At 36.5% G+C, this 23,036-nt stretch overlaps 1 protein-coding gene across 6 annotated transcripts in view; it reads right to left on the bottom strand.

Annotated features, from left to right (window-relative positions):
- Nucleotides 1-5,938: 5,938 nt before the first annotated feature.
- IL31RA (interleukin 31 receptor A) overlaps nucleotides 5,939-23,036 on the bottom strand; it is a 35,492-nt gene continuing 18,394 nt past the window's right edge. For all 6 annotated transcript variants that reach the window (XM_039355522.1, XM_039355512.1, XM_039355550.1 and 3 more), the window contains 10 exons: nucleotides 21,412-21,586; nucleotides 19,682-19,758; nucleotides 17,854-18,079; nucleotides 16,868-17,044; nucleotides 13,959-14,060; nucleotides 13,319-13,462; nucleotides 11,025-11,165; nucleotides 10,491-10,584; nucleotides 8,120-8,186; nucleotides 5,939-7,292 (listed from right to left, as the gene is read on the bottom strand). In XM_039355522.1, coding sequence (XP_039211456.1) covers nucleotides 6,924-7,292; nucleotides 8,120-8,186; nucleotides 10,491-10,584; nucleotides 11,025-11,165; nucleotides 13,319-13,462; nucleotides 13,959-14,060; nucleotides 16,868-17,044; nucleotides 17,854-18,079; nucleotides 19,682-19,758; nucleotides 21,412-21,586 — 1,572 coding nt within the window. In that variant the 3' untranslated portion in view covers nucleotides 5,939-6,923. The remainder of the gene's footprint in view (nucleotides 7,293-8,119; nucleotides 8,187-10,490; nucleotides 10,585-11,024; nucleotides 11,166-13,318; nucleotides 13,463-13,958; nucleotides 14,061-16,867; nucleotides 17,045-17,853; nucleotides 18,080-19,681; nucleotides 19,759-21,411; nucleotides 21,587-23,036) is intronic.

Consider the following 23,036-nt stretch of genomic DNA (forward strand, 5'->3'; position numbering starts at 1 on the left):
AAAAGAAATCTGCATTGTTCAAAAAATGAGGGGTTGGCTTGATGTGAAAGGACTAGGATAGAACTCAGGATATACTTTATAGAAGCTTATAAACAGCACGTACATTTATCAAATATAGTTGAAGAGCATTCAGTCCTAGATTTAGACTAAGGAAATAGGAAATTGCGCATTTTAAAAAGTATTGTATTTGATTTGCAGTTTAGAGTTAATCTATTAATAGTGCAATTTACTGAAAGTAGTCAAAATGTTTTAACAATGTGTGTTATCTATCTGAACATTTACAGCAGCCGAAATCCTCTTTGTACTTTTGCAAGAAGTGAAAGAGCTTGCATTTGGCACATGTTGTTTACGTGCTGGTATTAGTTGGTTACTAGGAAGAGTTCACATTGCCATTGCCAGAAATAGTTGCTTCATCTTTTTAACAATTTCAGTGGACACATAATGCTGATTGTATCTCTGCCCATGAATGGAAGAGAATGTTCTAAGTGACCTAAGTTATAACTCTATTGTATAAGTCAGGGGTCCCCAAACCTGGTCAGTGGACCAGTACCGGGCTGCGGCATGCCAGCAACTGGGCCACACAAACAAAGCCCCATCCACAGGATTCAGGCAGCACACAAAACCACGCTCCCTCCAGTCCTCAGAAAAAACTCACTCCACGGAACCGGTCCCTGGTGCCCAAAAGGTTGGGGATCTCTGGTATAAGTTGTTTTCTGGTGCCTAAGAAACTAAGAGTTAAATTAAAAAAGAAAGCAAAACTACCTTAAAAGTATGAATAAGGCAATCCTGCTGCTGTTGTTGCATTGAAGGTGTACACCAGGGGTCTTCAAACTTGGCCTTTTTATGACTTGTAGACTTCAACTCCCAGAATTCCTTAGCGTGCATGGCTGTCCACAAGTCATAAAATGGCCAAGTTTGAAGACCCCTGGTATACACATTCATTATTCATTATTTGATCTGAAAAATCTGCAGATTCTTTACCTGTTGCTGGTCATTATAGCCAATTCATTTTGTATAACGTACCAGTTATCAGAGCCTTTAACCTTTCTATAAAGCTGTCCTAATACCCTTTCCTCATTATGTGAATGCATGTTTGTTACCATATAAATGTGAAAACACTTGTTGGCATTTGAATTTGTAGCTTTCAATCTTTTCCCTGAGTTGCCATTTATGTACCGTATATGCCAGCGTATTAGGCGACCCGGCGTATAAGACGACCCCCGAGTTCGACGCCGGGTCGCAAGACGATCGACGCCGAGTCGCATATAAGACGACTTTCTAGGCATGCGACTCGGCGTCGATCATCTTATACGCCGGAAATAACGTCATTTCCGGCGTATAAGATGATCGACACCGAGTCGCATGCCTAGAACGTCATCTTATACGCCGGAAATAATAAATAAATAAATAAACGTTATGACTCGGCGTATAAGACGACCCCCGAGTTCGGAGGCTGTTTCATCGCTCTCAAAAGTCGTCTTATACACCGGAATATACGGTATTTCTTTGAAATCCATCTATAAACAATTACAAAATTATTAAAAGAGCTATTATGTTGTTTGTATTGTTGCTTTTTTTCATTATAATTTTTTTATTGCTTTTAAAATAAAAAAATAATTTGTCATGTATTTTTCTATTGCTTTCTTTTCAGATATTTTTACACTAATAAAAAAATTACTTTTGCTAATGTAATAATTATACTACTAGTATAATTCACCTTGCTTGTGAAATAGTGGGAGAGATTAAAGCTGTATGGATGTATCAAGACACATTATTTTAGAAGCTGGAAAATCTAAAAACAATTTACAAAACTTTCTATAATATGCAAAAGCATGCACTGAATACTGCTATACCAAATGACAAATGCTATTTTATTTAAATTATGTTGATATTGCTTCCCATTTAAAAAGGAACAGATTTACGGTTTAAACAATTGGTTAAACATACTACGGTAAAGTGTTTTGCAAAATAAAATGGCATCAAAGAAAAAAACTGCAGTTTTTTAAAACAAAATCAATATTTAGTGCATTACCAAAAGGCCTGGGAGAATGAAAAAGGCCAGGCATAATCCAATCATAACTAGGAGGACATTCCATAGTCTAGAGATTACCAAGGAAAATGATAAAAGTATTTTTGTTTTGTTTCAATTTTGCTTATAAGCATGAAGAAACTGAAAAAAGAAAAAACTAACAAAGGAACATAATATACATATATAAGCAACGGATGGAAACTAATCAAGGAGAGAAGCAACCTACAACTAAGGAGAAATTTTCTGACAGAACAAATAATCAGTGGAACAACCTGCCTCCAGAAGTTGTGAATGCTCCAACACTGGAAGTTTTTAAGAAGAGACAGCCATTTGTCTGAAATGGTATAGGGTTTCCTGCCTGAGCAGGGGATTGGACTAGATGACCTCCAAGGTCCCTTCCAATTTTTTATTATTATTGTTATTATTTATTATACTTAAGAAAAATATGTTTTTAAACAATGAATTAAAAAAATGGAAACTATGCAACATTTAATCAATGCAAATTTTTAAATTAGTATGGCAGTCTTCAACTGAACTATATTCTACCTGTTTAACCTTAGCCCAAGCTTAATAAATCCAGACTTCTTCATAAATAGATAATTTTCAAATTTTTAGAATATAGTTCATGTTACATTAACATATTTCACGATAGCATCTTTTAAACTTTCCCCATATTAACAAGCTTAGGAACACTAAATCAAAACAGATTGATTGACTGACTGATTGAGTCACTATGTGTCATCAAGTAACTTTCAACTCCTACCAATTCTTCATTATGAGCCTTCTTCATCCCCTTGCACACAACACTTAGACCTTAATAGGCTAAAATATTTCATATATGAATATATTAATTGTGTGGAAATTATTTTATTTAGTGTGTAACTTTTTAAAAGCTTAAATGCTACCTAAGAGAAAAATATATAATTGCCTGGTTTCCAAATGGGTCCTGCTAAACAACTTAATCTGCTAATAATAACAACGTTGGCAAAAGTAAAAAAATGAAGGAAAACTCACACAATGTGAGTTTAAGAATGACATTCTCCCATTACTATTTAATTACCTGATGTAAATCTAATATTCCTAATGAGCCTAAGAACATGAAGTATTTATAAGACGCTATTGTATTATTCAATATTTTGCAGGATGTTAATGCTACATCCAATATCTCAGTTGAAAAATGATCTTGCTTCATTTTATATTACTGGCAAGAAGGCGTAAACATAACTCCAGTTGTAATCTAAGAATAAAAGACACAAGTCACATAGGTTAGAAACAATCTCATAGTTTTATAACAGAGTAGCAGGATAGAAGATGGCATTGTGACAATATTTCATCCACTACTTTAAAGTTACAAATTTTAGAAACAGTTAATCTTCATCTCATCTTGATGATAATCCAAAAGGTTTTAAAAACATGTCTGTTCTTCCAAGCCTTGAGGTAGGCTGTTGGTAGAGTCCTATTGGTGATGTTTCTTGTTAGATGGAGCATTCTTATACAGCACCTGAGATTTTCTTATTGTGTTTATTATCATTGTTGTTTTATATTCTTATTTGATATAAAATGCCTAGAGTCAACTTGGAGTCAGATAGATTTAAAATCTCCAAAATAAACATATATCAAAACAAGTATGTCTCTTCAGTCAATGCTATGTATAAAAACAGCATTTGAAGATGCAAACTATCGACCTTATTGGCATATTTTTTCCAAACTGGGCTATGGAATAGATGACTATTATTTCTATAGCATGCGGGACTTGAATTACTCTTGTGATTTATCCAGCGGGGATCAGGGCTGCATAGACTTTCAAAGTGTACATCTATTCAGTGGATTATGATTCTACATAATTTTGAACTTAGCATTTAAGGACTACACAACCTATACAGAGGAATTAGGAAAATTGCATATGAGTTTTTCTCTAGTTATCATCAAGAAATATGTATTTAGATCTGAAGGAAAGTGACTTGTTATAGAAGATCCCTAATGCTGCCCCTTTGTATGTGTCAAACCCATCTTTTGCTCACACAAAAAAACACAAAGAAGACTACTTGATAAGACAGAAAAATGTGGGGTAGACAGAATCACCACCAGATGGATCCATAGCTGGCTGACTGGCCATACTCAGCGAGTGGTCCTCAATGGAACTGCATCTATATGAAGGGAAGTGTGTAGTGGGGTGCCCCAGGGCTCTATTCTAGGCCCAGTACTCTTCAACATCTTCATCAACAATTTGGATAAAGGGATAGATGGGGAACTCATCAAATTTGCAGACACCAAGCTGGCAGGAATAGCCAACACTCCAGAAGACAGGCTTAAGATACAGAAGGATCTGGACAGACTTGAACACTGGGCACTAACTAACAAAATGAAATTCAATGGTGAAAAAAGCAAGGTTCTACATTTAGGCAAGAAAAACCAAATGCACAAGTACAGCATAGGTGGCACCATGCTCAATAGTAGTAACTGTGAGAGGGACCTCGGAGTCCTAGTAGACAATCACCTAAATATGAGCCAGCAGTGTGCTGCAGCTGCCAAAAAGGCCAACACAGTGCTAGGCTGCATTAACAGAGGGATAGAATCAAGATCACGTGAAGTATTAATACCACTCTTCAATGCCTTGGTAAGGCCACACTTGGAATACTGCATCCAGTTTTGGTCACCACGATGTAAAAAGATGTTGAGACTCTAGAAAGAGTACAGAGAAGAGCAACAAAGATGATTAGGGGACTGGAGGCTAAAACATATAAGGAACGGTTGCTAGAATTGGGTATGTCTAGTTTAACGAAGAGAAGGACAAGGGGGGACATGATAGCAGTATTCCAATATCTCAGGGGCTGCCATAAAGAAGAGGGAATTAAGCTATTTTCCAAAGCACCTGAAGGCAGGACAAGAAGCAACGGGTGGAAACTAATCAAGGAGAGAAGCAACCTAGAACTAAGGAGAAACTTCCTGACAGTGAGAACAATTAATCAGTGGAACAGCTTGCCTCCAGAAGCAGTAAATGCTCCAACACTGGAAGTTTTTAAGAAGAGACTGGACAGCCATTTGTCCGAAATGGTGTAGGGTTTCCTGCCCGAGCAGGGGGTTGGACTAGATGACCTCCAAGGTCCCTTCCAACTTTACTATTATTATTATTATTATTATTATTATTATTATTATTATTATTATTATTATTATTATTAAGAATTCCATCTAGTTCCTCAAAGTCAGCCAAAAGAGAAAAAAAAAAAGATGAAATACATTTGGTCAAAACCAGCATTTATGTGCTCAACAAAAACTGACAAGGATATGTAATCTAAAATACATAAATCATTCCTTGGCAGATAGTGGGGATATTTTACGTGCCACACTGAACATTTCTGCAATGCTTTGTGCAATCAGTCTCTGTGGGATGGAGAATTCAGATCTTATCCTTTCTCCTCTTATCAGGAACAAAGTCATATTTATGTCATGGTCACAATTCTATACATTTGAAAGCTATTAACAGATCCTCATATCAGATGTGTCCAGCAGTGCAGTAAGTAATATGCAAAATAAGGAAGTGCTTTGTCAGGTGAAAAAAAAATCCCAAGAAGATTTGATAGTAGTTTCTTAGCTACTTCAGAACTTTTAAACACCCTTATCACTTCATTGCAATCATTTGACTTCTTTCTTCTTTTTTCTTCTAATCTTTCTGTTCCAAGAAAATCTAATTCATCTCAGCGCTGGGTAGATTATGAAATAGTGTAACATACAGAGAGATTAACACTTTTGAGAACCACCTAATCAGGCAAAAGCATAGCTTCTAAATACCCTTATCACTTCATTGCAACCATTTCAAGTTTTTTCTTCTAAACTTTCTGTTCCAAGAAACTCTAGTTTATCTCAACACTGGGTAAATTATGAAATAGTTTAAGAGAGAGAGACTGACACTTCTGAGAACCATTTATTCAGGCAAAAGCATTATGGCATCAATAGAAACAACTTTTACCCAAGAAATCTTGAACTCTGACATTATATAAAATATGAACTCTTTAAAGTGACCTTTCTAGATTTACATTTTTTGACAGAATGAAAACATTTCAACCACTAAGTACAAATACAAATGATACAAAGCCTTTATATATTTATATTTATTTCTACATAACCTTTTTATACTAATCTTTACAACACATTCAATTGTTTCGATTGACAATTATATGACTTCATTTTCCCCTCCACATGTAACATATTTGAGATCTGTGATATCAAAAATTTTAAGAAGGCATAGCTTTGACCATATTTGCAACAAAAGCATATCCAACAAATATATTTTATTTTTTATTATACTTTATTCTGCCTTTATTCTTTTATAAACAACTCCTCCTATTTTATCCACAACAACCATTTGAAGTGGGCTGGGATGACAGAGAATGATGGTCAAAGGAAGGGCTAATACTCACAGTCTCCTAGGTTCTAGCCTGATGCCTTAACAAATTGTTTAAGTAGGAAAAGTATATTTTCAGCTCTTTGGGTCAAAAAGTAAGGATATGTGATACTGTGCAACTCCTAACAGCATTTTCTTCTATATCCAAAGTTTCTCAGACCACTTTTTTCTATTCAACCTATCACTATATTTTATTAGGAAACAGAGCAAGCATGAAACATGACACCCTGGTGTGAATGTTTTATACCTACCTAATAATCAAGTCTGAAACAAATTTATGCAATAATTTAAAAAACGTGCAGAACTTACATGCTCATTGTTTAGTAAAACAGCAGTTACAAGCAGGGTGCCCCATAATTTATTTATTTTTTTAAAAAAAATTGTAATTAATACTTTGAGAGTAATTTAACTGTATCTGGTGCTACATAAGGATCCTCAGCACTACAACAGTCCAAAGAAGCATGCTGGGTTTCAATTTATTTTGTATTTTGTCTACATTCTCGCAATCCAGGAACTCTCTTGAATAGAGTTTTTCAAATATGAATTAAATTCAGTTTTCTCCTGTAAATTTTCCTGATATTGCATTTCTTCTTTTGCAGAACTTTCAGAATGCCTTCTTGTAGTTAGAAATGTTTGATTCTTGAAGTCATGGTTCAAAGATGATACTGAGAGAAAAAATTCTAGAGCTTTGTATTCTCCACTGCAAAAAGTCCCTTGACCAGCAACCTTAATTTCCGCAGTAATATTTGCTTGTTTGAAGCGGTTTTCAGGATTCAGCAATGGCAATTCATTCTCATTGCAAGTATCAATTTTCAAAATATTGATGTCATCCTCAGAAGATGAGTTCCCCAATATGAATTTCTGTTGAAGACACGAAAAATGCAGATTCTAAGAATTTAAGCTTCCTTTACTAGTGAAAATGAAAATAACCATCAGCAAAGAGGATGTACATAGGAGAAAAATAAGAAAAATAAATAATTGTACTGCTGTTACTGTCCACATGGATGTGGTAACCTCAGAAAAAAGAGTAACTACTCAGATGGTTGTATCCTATGAGCCATTGCTTCTTCATTCAATCAGGCAAGCAAACTATTGATAGATTTTTTTCTGCCCTCTAATTGTTTACGTAATATGGTCATTCTTTCATGTGTTCACCAGCTTCAGCACGCAATTTAGTTAATGTGGCCAGAACAGAAGATACTGCAAGCTCACTCTTGGATCTAAAGACAAATTGTATTTACAGAAGGATGGCAAGGTAGAGGAAGAAGAATGGGCAGTGGCAGCATCACTAAGGATAACCAATGCAAAAATTAGGGACTATTTCCTCAATGGATCTAATCTCATGGCTACATACTATATTTCAAGGGCTGACAAGGGACATTTTTTGGCTAATAGACTGTGATAGTTATGGTTAAAAATGAATTGGAGGCTCATTATTTACAGTGGTGTACATTACACTTAGCTATTAGCTGTACAGTTTACATTACATTAGCTATTTTTTCTATGCAATATTGCACATTTTTTTTCAATTATCTCCAATAGTATTGAATCCGAAATGTCAGAGATGAAGAAGGTTTAACAAAGTTAAGTCCATGGCTGTTATTACTCAAGGAGATTCATGTTGCACAAAGACTAGGGAAAGTTCTGGGCCATGACAATCAATTTCTCACAGTCTGCCCAGTCCTTACCTGAGATACAGCAGGACAACTTGCTATTACAGGATGTGGAATCTGAGGCCAGCAAATTCGTTTTATCCTGATAAAACAAAAGCAAACTGATTTAGTTCTCCAATACTTGTATTTGATGATATCTCAAGAATGAAACCAAGAGACTTCAGTCCCCGCTTTATGGATTTTTACAGGTTTAGAACATTTCTATTTGATGTCTACACGAAGATTCTGGTAAGATCAGCCGTCCCTATGAGATGACATATTATCAGTATGATGATGATTGTTGTTGTTAATTGCAAAGTCGTGTCCGACCCATCGCGACCCCATGGACAACGTTTCTCCAGGTCTTCCTGTCCTCTACCATCTTCTGGAGTCCATTTAAATTCACACCTACTGCTTCAGTGACTCCATCCAGCCATCTCATTCTCTGTCGTCCCCTTCTTCTATTGCCATGATGATGATACTCAGCTGTATATCTCAGTCCACGTTGAGTTAAACGATGCCACAACTTCCCTCTTTAGGCTGTTAAAGTCTGGATGAGGAGCAATGAGCTGAAACTGAACCCTAGCAAAACAGAATGGTTTTGGGATTGTGTTCTTTGGTTTATAGAGAATTGTCATCTTTGATGCTGGATGAAGTTGCACTGCCCCAGATGTTCCTGGTACTTAATCTGGGGGTTTTCCTGGACTTGCCACTCCTGTTCGAGGAGTGGGTGGCACTCATGGCTAGGAGGGCCTTTGCACAATTGTAGATTGTGCATCAATTATATCCTTTCCTGGACCAACAGCCCATGCTCATCCACACCCTAGTCACCTCTTTCTGTTGGAGACAGGAAAAATGCAGATTCTAAGAATTTAAGCTTCCTTTATTAATGAAAATGGAAATAACCATCAGCAAACAGAATGTATAGTAGATGGGGGGGGGAGAAAAACATATAATTCTACTGCTGTTACTGTCCACATTAAAATGGCAGCAACAGGAAGAGTAAATACTCAGATGGTTGCTTATGTCTACATGGCACTCTAAATGAGGATGAGTAAACATGCTTTACATGGGGCTGCCCTTGAAAAGTAATTGGAAACTTCAGTTGATTCAAAATGCAGTGGCCTGCATGGCTTTGTGCAAGTCTAGATTTGCACATGTCACCCCTCTTGTGGAAGCTGTATTAGTTGCTGATTTGCTTCCAGGTCTAATTAAAGGTGTTGGTTATCACCTTTAAAGTCCTATGGACCAAATTATTTGAAGGACTGTCTCTTCCTAGTTACATCTACCCAGCATATTAAACTGAGGAGTCAGGATGGGTCCCCCATTAAGGAGGTCCATTTAGTGGGACGAAGAAGGCGCTTTTCCATAGCAGTTCCCTCCTTGTGGAATATTATCTCTCCAGAAATAAGACTGGCCCCCATCTTGTTAGTCTGGCCCTTTGTCTGCGGGCCTGGGGATCCCAGTCTGATACGGAGACCATGAAGTAGCTTATCTGAATGTTGTCATGGGGAGGGGAGAGATGGGATTGTTTTGGTTTTGAATTTGGGATCTTATCTTTATAAGCCACTCTGAGTAGTTGTGAGTGAGTTGGATATCCATATAAACCTTTTTATTAAATAAACAAAGGTCCCCTTCCCTAAACTGAAACATTTGGGATGTTGAGACTATTCTGAGGGAACTTTGGGTACTTGTATTACCTTCTTGATAATATATTAAATATAACATAATATAACAACAACATGTTATTTTTATTATTATTATTACTCATAACATAACATTAAAATAAGATAAGATATGTTTAGGTTTGGAGGAAATGTATGCAATGGTCCAACATTCTGAAGATGTTCAAATAATTTCAAGACACTGTGCCAATGAATATGGAAGGGGAGACTTCACCTGATTCCTGCTTAAAGCTAGCTCTAAAATTATCTTGTATATAACATAAGGAACCCAATATTTGGGCAAGGGAAGTTGGATACGGGAATGCTGTGTTTGGGGAATATAAAGTATTGAATCATTCAAAGCTCCTTCAGTAGAAAACTGCAGCCATCTGGAGAAAAATGAAATCTTTAGATTGTGTTAAGAAGGAGTTTCATGTAACTAATGAAAGGGGGAATGGCAAAGAGGTTGCATTTTGATTTGCAAAAAGTCTTGTCACATAGCCTCAACTAAACCCAGCAATTTAAGCAGTGTTCAGTTCACAAAGTCAGATAGATGAAAAATAATCTCAGCACTTTCACAGATGGAAGAAAAGTAAAAAAAAAAGTGCCAACAACCTTGAATTACTGGAGACTGAGATTATGTATTAGATTATATATTAGCCAAAACAAATACTTGTATAGATGCCTGGACCATATTATTGTTTTTTGATATTTCATTTTCAATCATTTAAAAATATACTCACATTTTATATTTTAAAGCCCATAATAGTCCAAAACTTAAGAGGCATGTCATGAATATTCCAATGAAGATAGCTGCAAGGATAATGTCTGTTGTACCTAGAGGAGGGGGCAAGCAAATTAAAATGTCAAATTCCAAATAGTTTCAAGTGTCAAGTTTCAAGTGATATTTTAGACATAGGGATCAATGAAATCGGTGGGATTGATTCCATGAGACTGCATCCAAGAAAGAGAGAAATAAATATTTGTACAGATAAGTGAGCTAAGGATATGGCTCTGGCTTCTCCTTACTTTGAATTGTTTCATCTGGTTATCATGACTAAAATAATATAACTATTCTACAGAATCTTTAGAGGTCATTAAATTCTAAAAGTTTAATGTTTAATGTTTTTAGCTTTTCCAATGGCAGAAGAAAATTGGCATTATCTCATTTTCACACATCTAAAGTCATTGGATTCTTTCTAGTTAAAAACAACGCAAACATGTCTTAAGCAAAAATGATATATGAAGAGAAAAAATATTTGCCTTGAATAACTTACTAAGTAGTACAGTAAAAAAGGACAGTTGACTTCCAGTTGTTCCTCCAATGGTGGTGTTTGCCTTAATCCAAACTTTGTAATTGGTGAGGGGTTGCAAAGACTTAAGTTTGTATTTCAAGATACTGCCATCCACAGTTTCTTCTATTAAGACATAAATGGAAGGTTAAGTGGTCATTTCACCCATCCCTTCAAGCCTCTTTCATTGTTTCATTCATTCCAAGTGTTTTTATGCTGTTTCACACTCTATATGGTTTATAATAAAAGGAGGAAAAAGGCCCTCAGCAATTATGTCTAAAAAAATCTTTCTATAGGTCATTTCTTTTCTCTGCCTTTCATTCTTCTTTGTTTTTAACCACCACTCTCTGAAACATTTCCAAAGTATAAAGCCAATCAACAGGGAGGCAGTGTGAGCCATAGCTTTTGGCTTCCCAGCTACTGAAAAGAGCAGCTCATGTATTTATTTAGAGAGCACAGATTGGAAAAGCATATTGTGAGCACTTAAGTGCTGTAAGTAATATCCTATTGAGTTTACACTGGAGCAGGATATTCACAACTACTATCCCTTCAGCCATTCTTCCATGATATCTAATTGGAAGATGTTTGTGCGCGCACAGAAACACCTTTTTAAAAAATGATTTTATTTGCACCCTGTCTTTCTACTAAATTGAGCACGATCAATAGCACCCCTTCAGGTTGGCTGATAAGACTTCTTCAGAGCTATTTTATTTCCCAATAGATATTTTCAAAATAAGATAATTTCACAAAATCATCACTTAGAATTAGTCATTTAATTATTGCATCACTGGGACTCCTGTCCTAAAATATTTGGAATCTGGCATTTATTTTGTTTGCCCTTCTTGCCCCTCCCCCCCCGCCAAGCATAGCATATGTTGTCCTTGCAATTATCTTCATTGGAATTTTGATGTCATGCCTATTAATTGTTACATCCCTGGGGAGATGGATTCAGCCATTGTTAGGGCTACAAAATCTGGATTAAAAAAAATCCAGTTAACCAATAGATCAGGGGTCCCCAACCCCCGGTCCATGGACCAGTACCAGGCCACGGCATGCCAGCAACCTGTCCTCACAAACAAGCAAAGCCCCATCCATAGGATGCAGGCAGCACACAAAACCACGCCCCCTCCAGTCTGCGGAAAAACCTCACTCCATGGAACCAGTCCCTGGTGCCCAAAAGGTTGGGGACCTCTGCATTAGATAGCAGCAAAGAGGTTCAGAAAATGAAATTCAATTCCCTACATGATTTGCTGATTTGCTAACTTCAAAGGTGGAAATGCTATTGGTTTGCTAATATTGTGTGCTTGAACAAAGTGACAATTGAGGCACTTTCACAAAGCACTGAGGTACTCCAGCACTGATTCTGTATTTCTGCATCATGATCTGAATTTGACAGCTGAGCTTATCTTTTCTGATTTAACTATGATATAATTGTTTATAATGAAGCTCCCTTTCTACTCTGCTCAAGTCATTGCAATAGCATGCAACCATATTGCATTTATTATAAACACTGTGAGCCATCAAAAACCTTTCATTTTGAATGGACAAGGGTATCCTAGTCTAACCTAGTAGATTTAACTAATGATAGCCTCCTCCTATAATTATTTTTTACTGGGCACCCCTTGGGAAAAGCAGCTAAGCAATAGGGTAAAATAATGCCACAACTATACATCATTATATAATGACATTATATTATGACAGGGCTCTGGGGAAATTCTCAGTCATCCAGGTCATGGCTGTCCCAAAAAATAGGATCCAGTTGTCTTTTGAAAAAGCACTTTGGAGATATAAAGCTAGGTATTTTTCAGTAGAGGTACTCAGTTTGCCATTTAGAGTAGACTAGGACCATCCTTTAGTAACAACAAACACCTTTCCTACAAGCTTTAAAAAAGTTTAGGAAACCAAAGATAATAGGAAATATATTAAAGAAGCAAAGAACATAATACAAAAAGAATTGGAAGAAGCTGACTCAAATTATTCCAGGCTGTGATGTACCCTAATGGGGTACGTGTACAGCCTCTTCTGCCTTATGGTCAGTAGAGATGAGAAAGCAGAGTATATCTCTAGGACAGATTTAGGATTAAATAGTTATACAAAGATAATTAGATGAGACAGACACACAGACAGACAGACAGAGGCAAAGTCAGAGGTACTAAGAGAAATGATTTTAAAACAGTTAGCACCAAGTTTAAATAAAGGCTATCTGAGACTAAGGAAGCAGACCTCTGAAGTTAAAGCATTGACAATGGCTGTACTTTTGTTTCAGTTTGCATACATACCCAGTAGTTTGTTGTCTGTTTCATATATTATAGTATAGTTAATAATCACACCATTCCTTTTTGATTTTGGAATTTCTTTCCATTTTATGGTGGCATAATCTTTACCAACATTTTCCAGTTCAGGGTCAGGACCACTAGATGGGACTAAATCATACAGAATAACTTTAACAGTTTCAAAATATCTTAGCAGTTAATTAGAAAATAGTTCTTCCCAAAAACTGCCCATGGCAAGCAACAGAATTTTGATACTTTGGAAATGGCATGTACCATATATATGCAGAACAACATAGACCACTGGCCCAGGAAGATAATACTAATATATATAAAAAAGAGACTAAAATGGAAAATTTGGGAAAATTCTTGCCTTAAAGGTGGCTGATACTGAAATGTGACAGGTAAGTCTCATGTATGATGGAGGTAACACTTTTGTTTGAATGCTATTGCCCACCAAAGCTTTTGCTCAGTGACCCTCCACTATTTTCAAAGAGGTAAGCAAGTTCAGACTTCCTTTTTATTTGTTAATCCCTTGTTATAAATTGGGAAAAGAAATTTCTGTGGAACAACATATCCATGCAAGCTTCTTAGCTAAAGCTGTTATGAATTCACTCCCTATCAGTCCAGAACCACTGTATATACGTACCATTTTCATGGAAGTAGATACTGATGGAAGTTGGCTTTTTTATTTCATCTTTACACAAAGGGTATACTGAAAAATTATAGCATTTAAATTTTTTTAAGATTCCTGGAAGAAAACAAAAGTAATAGAATATTACCTTTCTTTCAAGGTTGCTAGCAAGAATCCTATTAATTGGTCCTTTCACACTACACTGCCAAGAAAGACAGAAAAGTAAAACATAAAAATGAAGGTTTCAAACTCTTGGTAGAGACTTTACCCTTATACTGTACTTAATAAGCATTTCCAAATGCAGGAGGCATCCATGGGTGTGTGTGTGTCAAAATGGCAGCCGTGAACTGTGTAATTAAAGCCATAGTGTTTTTACACATGCTATAAAATGCGCCATAGCATGTAAAAAGTGGAGGAGCTTCAATCATGCAGTTGCAACCACCATCGTACATATTTTTCACCCCTCCTGCCCACCCCTGTTGTACTTTGTCTTTTTATTACATCTGCCACACAAATAAGTTAACATACCAATCTAGCATAAAAATGTTTTACAAATATTCATTCCCCTGGTTGAACTAGAATATGCAGTGTGAATCAAGATGAACGAGCAGTTTCCAAGAAGAATCTTCTAAACTAGATTGCTACATTTAGTACTCACTTACTAATTTTATTCATATGAGTATGCTTTTATACCATGCATATTTTCCAAAATCTACCACAGCACCAAGCAGCATGTAAGCAGAAATCTCATAAATGATATATGGAAGGCTAAAATCTTTAAGCACAAAAAAAGCCTTCCAAAGTAACTGCAATTAAACCAAAAGCATTTAAGATTGAGATAAAACCAGGTCAAAAGCTTCTATTATTAGTTTCTGAAGAATCAACAACAGCATGGGAAGATGCTTGCTCTATCTTTTCCCTGGAACTAATTAAGACCAATGATGACAGGGGGAAATGAATCCCAAGCCAAAGAGACTATCAACAGACTCAGAGAATCTTTTTCTATTTGATTGATTTTAAGACACTTTTGGAACTCCAGAACTATCTTGGCAGAGGAGCAGAACAGAATTACATGAAGCAATACATTCAAAACAGCCATTTCTTTATGCCAAAGGTGTTGTGTGTCTACTGAATTGCATAACTCAGTTTAAGCAGCAACGAAGGACAATCTGGTAAATCTTCAGAATACAGTACTTCAGAATAACAGAGTTGGAAGGGAGCTTGGAAGTCTTCTAATCCAACTCCCTGCTAAAGCATTCCTGACAAATGGCTGTCCAGTCTCTTCTTAAAAGCCTCCAGGGATTGGAGCATCCACAATCCCTGAAGGCAAGCCTTTCCACTGGTTAATTGTTCTCACTGTTAGGAGATTTCTCCTTAGTTCTAGGATGCTTCTCTCCTTGATTAGTTTCCATCCATTGTTTCTTGTCTTGCCTTCTGGTGCTTTGGAAAATAGGCTGACCCCTTTTTCTTTGTGGCAGCCTCTCAAATATTGAAACACTGCTATTATGTCATCCCTAGTCCTTCTTTTCATTAGACTAGACCAGGGGTAGGCAACCTTGCCTCTTTTATGACTCGTGGACTTGGACTCCCAGAATTCCTGAGCCAGCAGGTCAGACAGAATTGGCATGCTCCAAGTCCCATCCATTAAGCAATGTCATCTGATGAGACTCAGGAGGTGCATCTTCTGTCAGAGAAACTGCTTTATGGAGCACATCTTCCCAGAGATGTGAAGATCTGAAACCTGCTGTCCTTTAACTGTTCCTTGGAGACCTGACTCTTTCCCCAGACTTCAGGCTGGCATGGATGTAGACTTCCTCTGGGAGGACTATACAGGTTTTAGCAGATGTTTGTTCCCCTGGAATGATAATCTTTCTTTTATTGGCTCTTTTCCAGCCTACCACTGCAGCCAGACATGGCTCCAAGTTTTGTTACAATATATATAATACAGTTTTGCTTCAGTTAGAGCAGGGTTAGGCAACCTTAACTCTTTTATGACTCGTGGACTTCAACCCCCAGAATTCCTGAACCAGAATGGCTCAGCTTGGAAACTCTCCCTTTCCCCTCAGCATGGCTGGCTCAGGAATTCTGGGAGTTGAAGTCCACGAGTCATAAAAGAGCCAAGATTGCCTACCCCTGGACTAGACATACCCAATTCCTGCAACTGTTCTTCATACGTTTTAACCTTCAGCCCTCTAATCATCTTTGTTGCTCTTTGTTGTTCTTTTCTGAACAATCATTTGCTGTAATGGAATGTGAGAATGACTTTGGGAAATGGAGCAATGAGATGCCATCTAGGGAATTGTCAAATAAGAGGGAGCATAGCCCACTACTGCATAATGAGCACAGCAAGAGGATCAGGATGGATTCTCCCTAAGTTATCAGGCTGTAAAGGTGACAGCGGGAAAACTGTACTTTCAGACTTACAAAATTTGTTAATGTAGGTTTATAATAAGGTATAATTAGCTTATTTGTCCACTGGTTAAGAGAAAGGGGGAAGCAAAGGAAGATGTAGTTGCAATTGACAAATTTATTAAGAAATTTAAGGAACAAAAGGCAAAATAAGATAGAGGAAGGACATGGCAAAAGTAAGGATGGGTTGCAAATATAGAGATGCATTCTCGTGTAAAGTAGACTTAACTATATTTATTTTCATTTTTCTTATCTCATGCCTTTAACTTCTCTAACTTAATATTTCTTACTCCTCTGTGCTTGGCTTGAACTTGCTTGCTCTTAAAAAAAGAAGTAGCACAGTGATACATGTGTACATTGCTAATCCCCAAATTAATCTCTCAATGACTTACAATCTTTAGTAACAGAAAAACAAGGAGGGAAGATAAGATAATTGAAAAATATACTTTAAATAAAAAGACAATACTTAAAAGCACTACCACCCATAGTATGTGCAATTAGCCTTAAAATCATACCTTTGGGGGAAGTCCATTTTGTGGTATTTCTTATTTTATGCCAAGATCGCTTGTATGTGTTTTCCTCCGACTCATACCACTCGATAAGATAACCATCTATTTCTGAATCTGTTAAATCCCATGTCAAATTCATTTTCTCTTTCAAAGCAGAAGCCTTCAGATGAACAATTTTTGGTTCTATGAGAATAATTGTCCATGTTAACTAGGTTGAGTAAATGTCAGCAATTTAAGCAATGATTGCAACTGGCAATGCATGGCAGTGGTAATTTACAGCAAACAGAAACAGAAAACTATAGCACGGTGATATATATATATATATATTAAAATACTGAGAAAAAATTTCACTCTTTCCTTACAGAAGATGTGACAACTTAAATTGGAACATAGGTAGTTCTTGACTTAGGATCACAACTGAACCCAAAATTTCTATTTCTCAATGAAACATTTCTGAGGTGAATTTTGAATACACAGACACACACATTCATCTATGTAACAAAGCTAAGAGCCATTTTCACCTAACAACCACTTATTTCTTCTTCAAAAAGGTACATTTAGATTGGATTTTAGAGCTGGAGGAAGCATATATAACTGTAGCAACAAATTTATTTGATAATATTCTTCTTAATAAAAATCCATATATTTAGCAAGCCTTTCCAATGTCCATGGAGATTCTCAGTCATCCCAGTCATGGTAGTCTCAAATCCTTTCACTGCCCCATCGCCCCCACCCTCCCAACTGATGAAGTTGCTTGAATGAGAAGCAAAACATCTTTTTCCTCAAGGAAAAAACATAGTCCAGTTGCCTTTTGAAAAAGCACCCTTGAGACAAACCTTTCCAATCTCTCTTTCTCTCTGCCAGATGCACTGCAACAAAGCACCAGTGGCACATAAGTATACAATATAAACAACAACAAAAAAGCACTTTTTTATTCTGTGTGTGTGTGTGTGTGTGTGTGTGTATTGTGTACAGTATTTGCATAAACTTACTCATTGTTTTTTCATCTTTTGATGATGGAACTCTAATAGTAGCTTCAGGAGACTCTCCAGCACTGTTATGAGCAGTAAAACTGATATTGTAGGCATCCTCCGTCAGGCTGAGAATGACAAGCTCTTTCTGACTGTATTTTTTTTCAAAAGTAATGTTGCTGTTTTCTGCAATGTATCTTACTGTATAGCCAGTTATGATTCCTGAAGATGGGAATCCTTTATTTACCTGGTCAGTTTATAGTAGCAATTAAGAAAAACAAATGGTTAAACATGTATAGGATTGGACTCCTCAAAACCTAATGCATGAAAAATAAAATTGTAAAGGAGCATTTGAAAAGGATGTACAAGTTAGCTGCAGAGTTATAATTATTCATAGTTCCAGGCAATTTTGCACCATAGAAATATGAAAATGATTAAAACACATTTAAACAATTAAAACAGAACTGTTAAAATCTAAATAGTTAAGCAGCATAAATTAAAAGGCAAAGATGGGATTTTTTTTCCTCAATTCAATCTGGTTCCCTTATTGACTCTGTTTGTTAGAAGGTTGCAAAAGGGGATCACATGACCAGGGGACACTGTAATTGTTATAAATATGAACCAGTTGCCTATCATCTAAATTTTGATCATCTGACCATGGGGATATTGCAACGGTCATGAGAAAAACAATTATAAGTCCCTTTTTTCATTCTCATTGTAACTTCAAATGGTCACTAAATGAATACTTGTAAGATTACCTGTAATTGTTATTTAAACAATGTTGGGAATATCAACATTTCATTTTAAGAAATTGTAATAACTAGGATTCCTAACCTTCTGATATCAGACTCAAGAAGCAGAGAAGAACTTTGAACACCATATATATGTGTATATGTGTATATGTGTATACATATATATACATATATATATATATATATATATATATATATATATATATATATATGTCTGTCTTTGGTTGTTTGGGTTTTCTCCCGCGTAAAATTGGAAGTGTCTTGGCGACGTTTCGACGAAGTCCCATTCGTCATCTTCAGGCTGGTGTTTTCAGCTTCGTGCTTCGAGCAGCAATGTGTGGTCTTAGCTGTTTCTTCCTTTTAACTGCCCGTGGGGGTATGAACTGATTGGGTGGGAGCTTGGCTGTGTTCTGATTGGGTGGAGGTGTGTTCTGAATGGTTAGGGGCTTGGCTGTGCTCTGATTGGCTGGGGGAGTGTTCTGTTTGGTTGTGTTCAGGTTAGTCTGAGTTGCAGAGGGGTTTGAGATTTTGGGCTGCCTTGCTATTTTTTGGCTTCGCGTTCGTGGTCGTGCTTCCTCTTCATGGAGGGTGTCATGCTTCATGTATGGATTGGAGGGGTTTAAAGTGGCTAATGACCTCCAATCTATACAATCTCAAACCCCTCTGCAACTCAGACTAACCTGAGCACAACCAAACAGAACACTCCCCCAGCCAATCAGAGCATAGCCAAGCCCCTAACCATTCAGAACACACCTCCACCCAATCAGAACACAGCCAAGCTCCCACCCAATCAGTTCATACCCCACTGGCAGTTAAAAGGAAGAAACAGCTAAGACCACACATTGCTGCTCAAAGCACGAAGCTGAAAACACCAGCCTGAAGATGACGAATGGGACTTCGTCGAAACGTCGCCAAGACACTTCCAATTTTACGCGGGAGAAAACCTGAACAACCAAAGACCGATATATATATATATATATATATATATATATATATATATATATATATATATATATATATATATATATGTAATAGCATTAAAAATATACATTGATAAAAAGAAACTGGAATTTTTAAATGTCCTGATATTTGTTTACCTCCCACAAAAGGTGCACCCTTCTTTCATTAGGATGAATAGTTTCAATTACTCTCCATAAGTCTACTTTCAAAGGGGCTGTTAAGAATAAATGAAACAAAATTTTAAAATATGAAAACAAAATGCATAAACATTGTACAGGCATCATTCCCTTCTGTAGGTTAAGTAATGGTTAGTCTTCTCTAAAAGCAAACAGATACTGGACTTAACAAGAACACAATGACACCCAATTCTTTCTCATTTTTTCTAAGGCTCCAGTTTCAGCTGTATTCTAGTAACTGGATATGTCAGGCCATCATGACTAGCTAGAAATACTTAATCCAGTTAAAAGAGATATCAACTGCAACTGTGCTGTCAAAGAACCTCTAGGCATGCAGTATATGTTAAAAATAAATATTCTTTCAATATCAGTGTCAGCTGCCAGATCAAGAAACAAGACACCAGAAAAAAGACTAAAAATCTACTTTACTGATAGACTTAAAAAACAACAACACCCAGAATCTTGAAAACAGTGGTACCTCTCCTTTCATACTAGGAAGAATCAAGGCAGAGCCATTTTAAGTCTCTTTCTCGTGATTTTTTTGTTTTCCCATACTGAGCCCATGTTCTGGTAATGGTCTTTGCATATTTTCTCCAAGGTCACTTTTGTGCACTCTGCTATTTAACACAGAACTGTGTCTATCACCAGACAAACAAGTTGCTCTAAAGGATGTCAACTGGGAAGAAATGCTCATGGAAAAAGCATATCACCACAGATTCCACAACATTATCCACAATCCCGTTTGTGGCTGGAATGTGCACTTGCAAAAAACAAGAGCCATTTGCACTATTTATTATTTATATATTTATATTTCATCATTGTCAACTGCCCGTCTCCCTTAAATGATATTTTCCTCAACTAAAACCCAGCTAAATTAAATGAGCTCCCTGTATAAGTGTGGCAGAAACAATATATATGCCATTATTTGTGTGGCTTTTTAAATAAAATTTATAGTTTATTTATTTATTTATTTAAAACATTTATACAGCCATCTATCTTCTAACCAATTCTGGGTGGCTCCCAAGAAAAGTTAAAACAATATATAAAATCATATTGAAACTATAAAACCAAACACATTAAAAAGTTAAAAACAATAAAGACCTGGCATCAAGTCAAACATCTAATGTGTGTAGTTATCCAATCTTTTCCCATGCATTTGGGGGGAAAGCCAGGTCCTCAAAGCTTTACAGATAGGGGCCTGTCGAACTTCCAGGGGACAAATGTTCCATAGGGCAGGGGTAGCCATGGAAAGGCATGCTACACAGCTCCCATCACATGGCAATATTTAGGAGAAGAGACTAGAACCATGCCCACCCTATCCAACCTGATAGGACACATAGATGGTGGTCCCAAAGGTAACCTGGTCCTGTGCCACATAAAGCTTTGAAGGTGATGACCAACACCTCGAATTGCACCCAGAAAGAAACTGGAAGCCAATGCTGCTGACGTGAGATTTTACATGGACAAATTTAAGGAGCCCCATTACTGTGCCTGCTGCTGCATCCTAGACCCGTTGAATTTTCTGGATGGTCTTCAAGGACAGCTCTATGCAGAGTGCATTACAGTAATCCAAAGAGTAATAGACCAAAGCATGAGTGATAGTTCTGCCTTTAACCTTTATTAACCATGATTTGAGATGTTTAAATCTGCAAATGAAATCTCTATGCCAGACTTGGCTATGTTGTTCTTACCTTGTTCTTCTGTTCTGCCTGTTACTTTGTTGCTCCATTCACTCCAGGGACTTGACTCATGGGGCTCACGAAGCCTACACCGAACAGCAACTGTATAATTTGTAAAATTCCATAGGCCAGTGAGATTTGCAATTTGATTTCTGACATAATGTTCGATCGGGATACTGATGTTTGCCTAAAAATAAACGTAACTGTTGTTTCAATTACCAAGGTAAAAGAATAAATTCAAAATTATAAATAAGGATTATCATATATCCAGATTTCCCTAGACACAGCTTCTTTTCAGTTTATGAAAGCTCAGTCCAGTTGAGAATAGAAAATACTGTGTTTATTTTATAGAAGACAAGCTTTTACTTCACTTATTGAAAGTGAGTGTGGTGGAGTGAAGTCTTCTTATCCTGAATGATAAGAACTGAAGCTCTTCCTTGCCATTTGTCATAGAGTACAACATTACCGAAAAATTTGCCTATGGATAGCTTCTTACTAGAAGCATAAACATTTTTGAGCAGCTACAGTAATCAGAATCCAGGCCTGGTAGCTTGCGATGACTGTTCAGAATTAATAATTCCCATTAATTTACTTTCAAATTCTACTCCAAAATTATTTATTCCCCAAACTACTTTTTCCTATTTCCAATTACTCAAATTGCCCTCCTTTATTCTACAACATTTAGCATAAATATTTCATTCCTATTTTCTACTTTATCCACCTTTTAATCATCTTCTTCATATCAATACTTTAATTCTAAAATTGCTTGTATTCATTTTCTGTCATTTCTGCATTTTACTGGAACGCCTTTCTTCCAACAGCCATTCTCTCAATCATCAACAATATAATAATATATAGAAAATACATTTTTGTTCAGTTGTTCAGTTGGAATTTGCAACTGCTCTATAAAATCCTGAGTCACTTGTATGACACACTTCTCTTTAGCTTGTCAACTTTCATGCAGAAAGCCTATTTTAATTAATCTTTATAATATTAGAGTTTCCTAATATTTTGAGCAATTCAGTGGCCTGTGAATTATATAATCTCGTTCATATTGTGGTCAATACTGAGTGGGGTGGCCTTAGAAATTTAATAAACAAATACGTCTTTCTCTCACAAAAGGTGCTATTAGTTGGACAGATTAAAGAGTACAAAGTATGAAGAAGGAATATGCCAAAAATGGGAAGGAGGAATGGCATATTAAATTATGAAAGTGCAAAGTTTCATTGTTTAGATGGCTAAAGAGTAAAAAAGGAGATCAGCTCTCTGTAATTTTATTTTCACCAATGTGGAGGAGTGTAGGAAAGAAATGTCTACATTATTTGGGGATTCAGCAGGCAACAGAGAAATTGGAGCATAGTCACACATTCACAGTAGATTTCACTAGAATTGACACAGTATACAAAGTTTGTAAATAGATAAAAATCAAGCAAGCAATAACTTTAAGGAGAGCTTATTTTAATAAAAAAAGACTAAAGGTATCAGGATGAAAGCTGCCTTTTGAAATTGACTGATGGTGTTCAAGTGGTGCTCCAGATGTTTTGGGACTGAACTCAAGGTGCCTATTACTATTGGTACTATTGTTGCTTTTTTTTTTTCCTACCATCATTCTATTTCTATTTGCAGGTCTTTGTATT

The sequence above is a fragment of the Crotalus tigris genome, unplaced genomic scaffold (assembly GCF_016545835.1).
Source record: "Crotalus tigris isolate CLP2741 ecotype Arizona unplaced genomic scaffold, ASM1654583v1 scf7180000017571.3126492, whole genome shotgun sequence".
NCBI classification, from domain to species: Eukaryota; Metazoa; Chordata; class Lepidosauria; order Squamata; family Viperidae; genus Crotalus; species Crotalus tigris.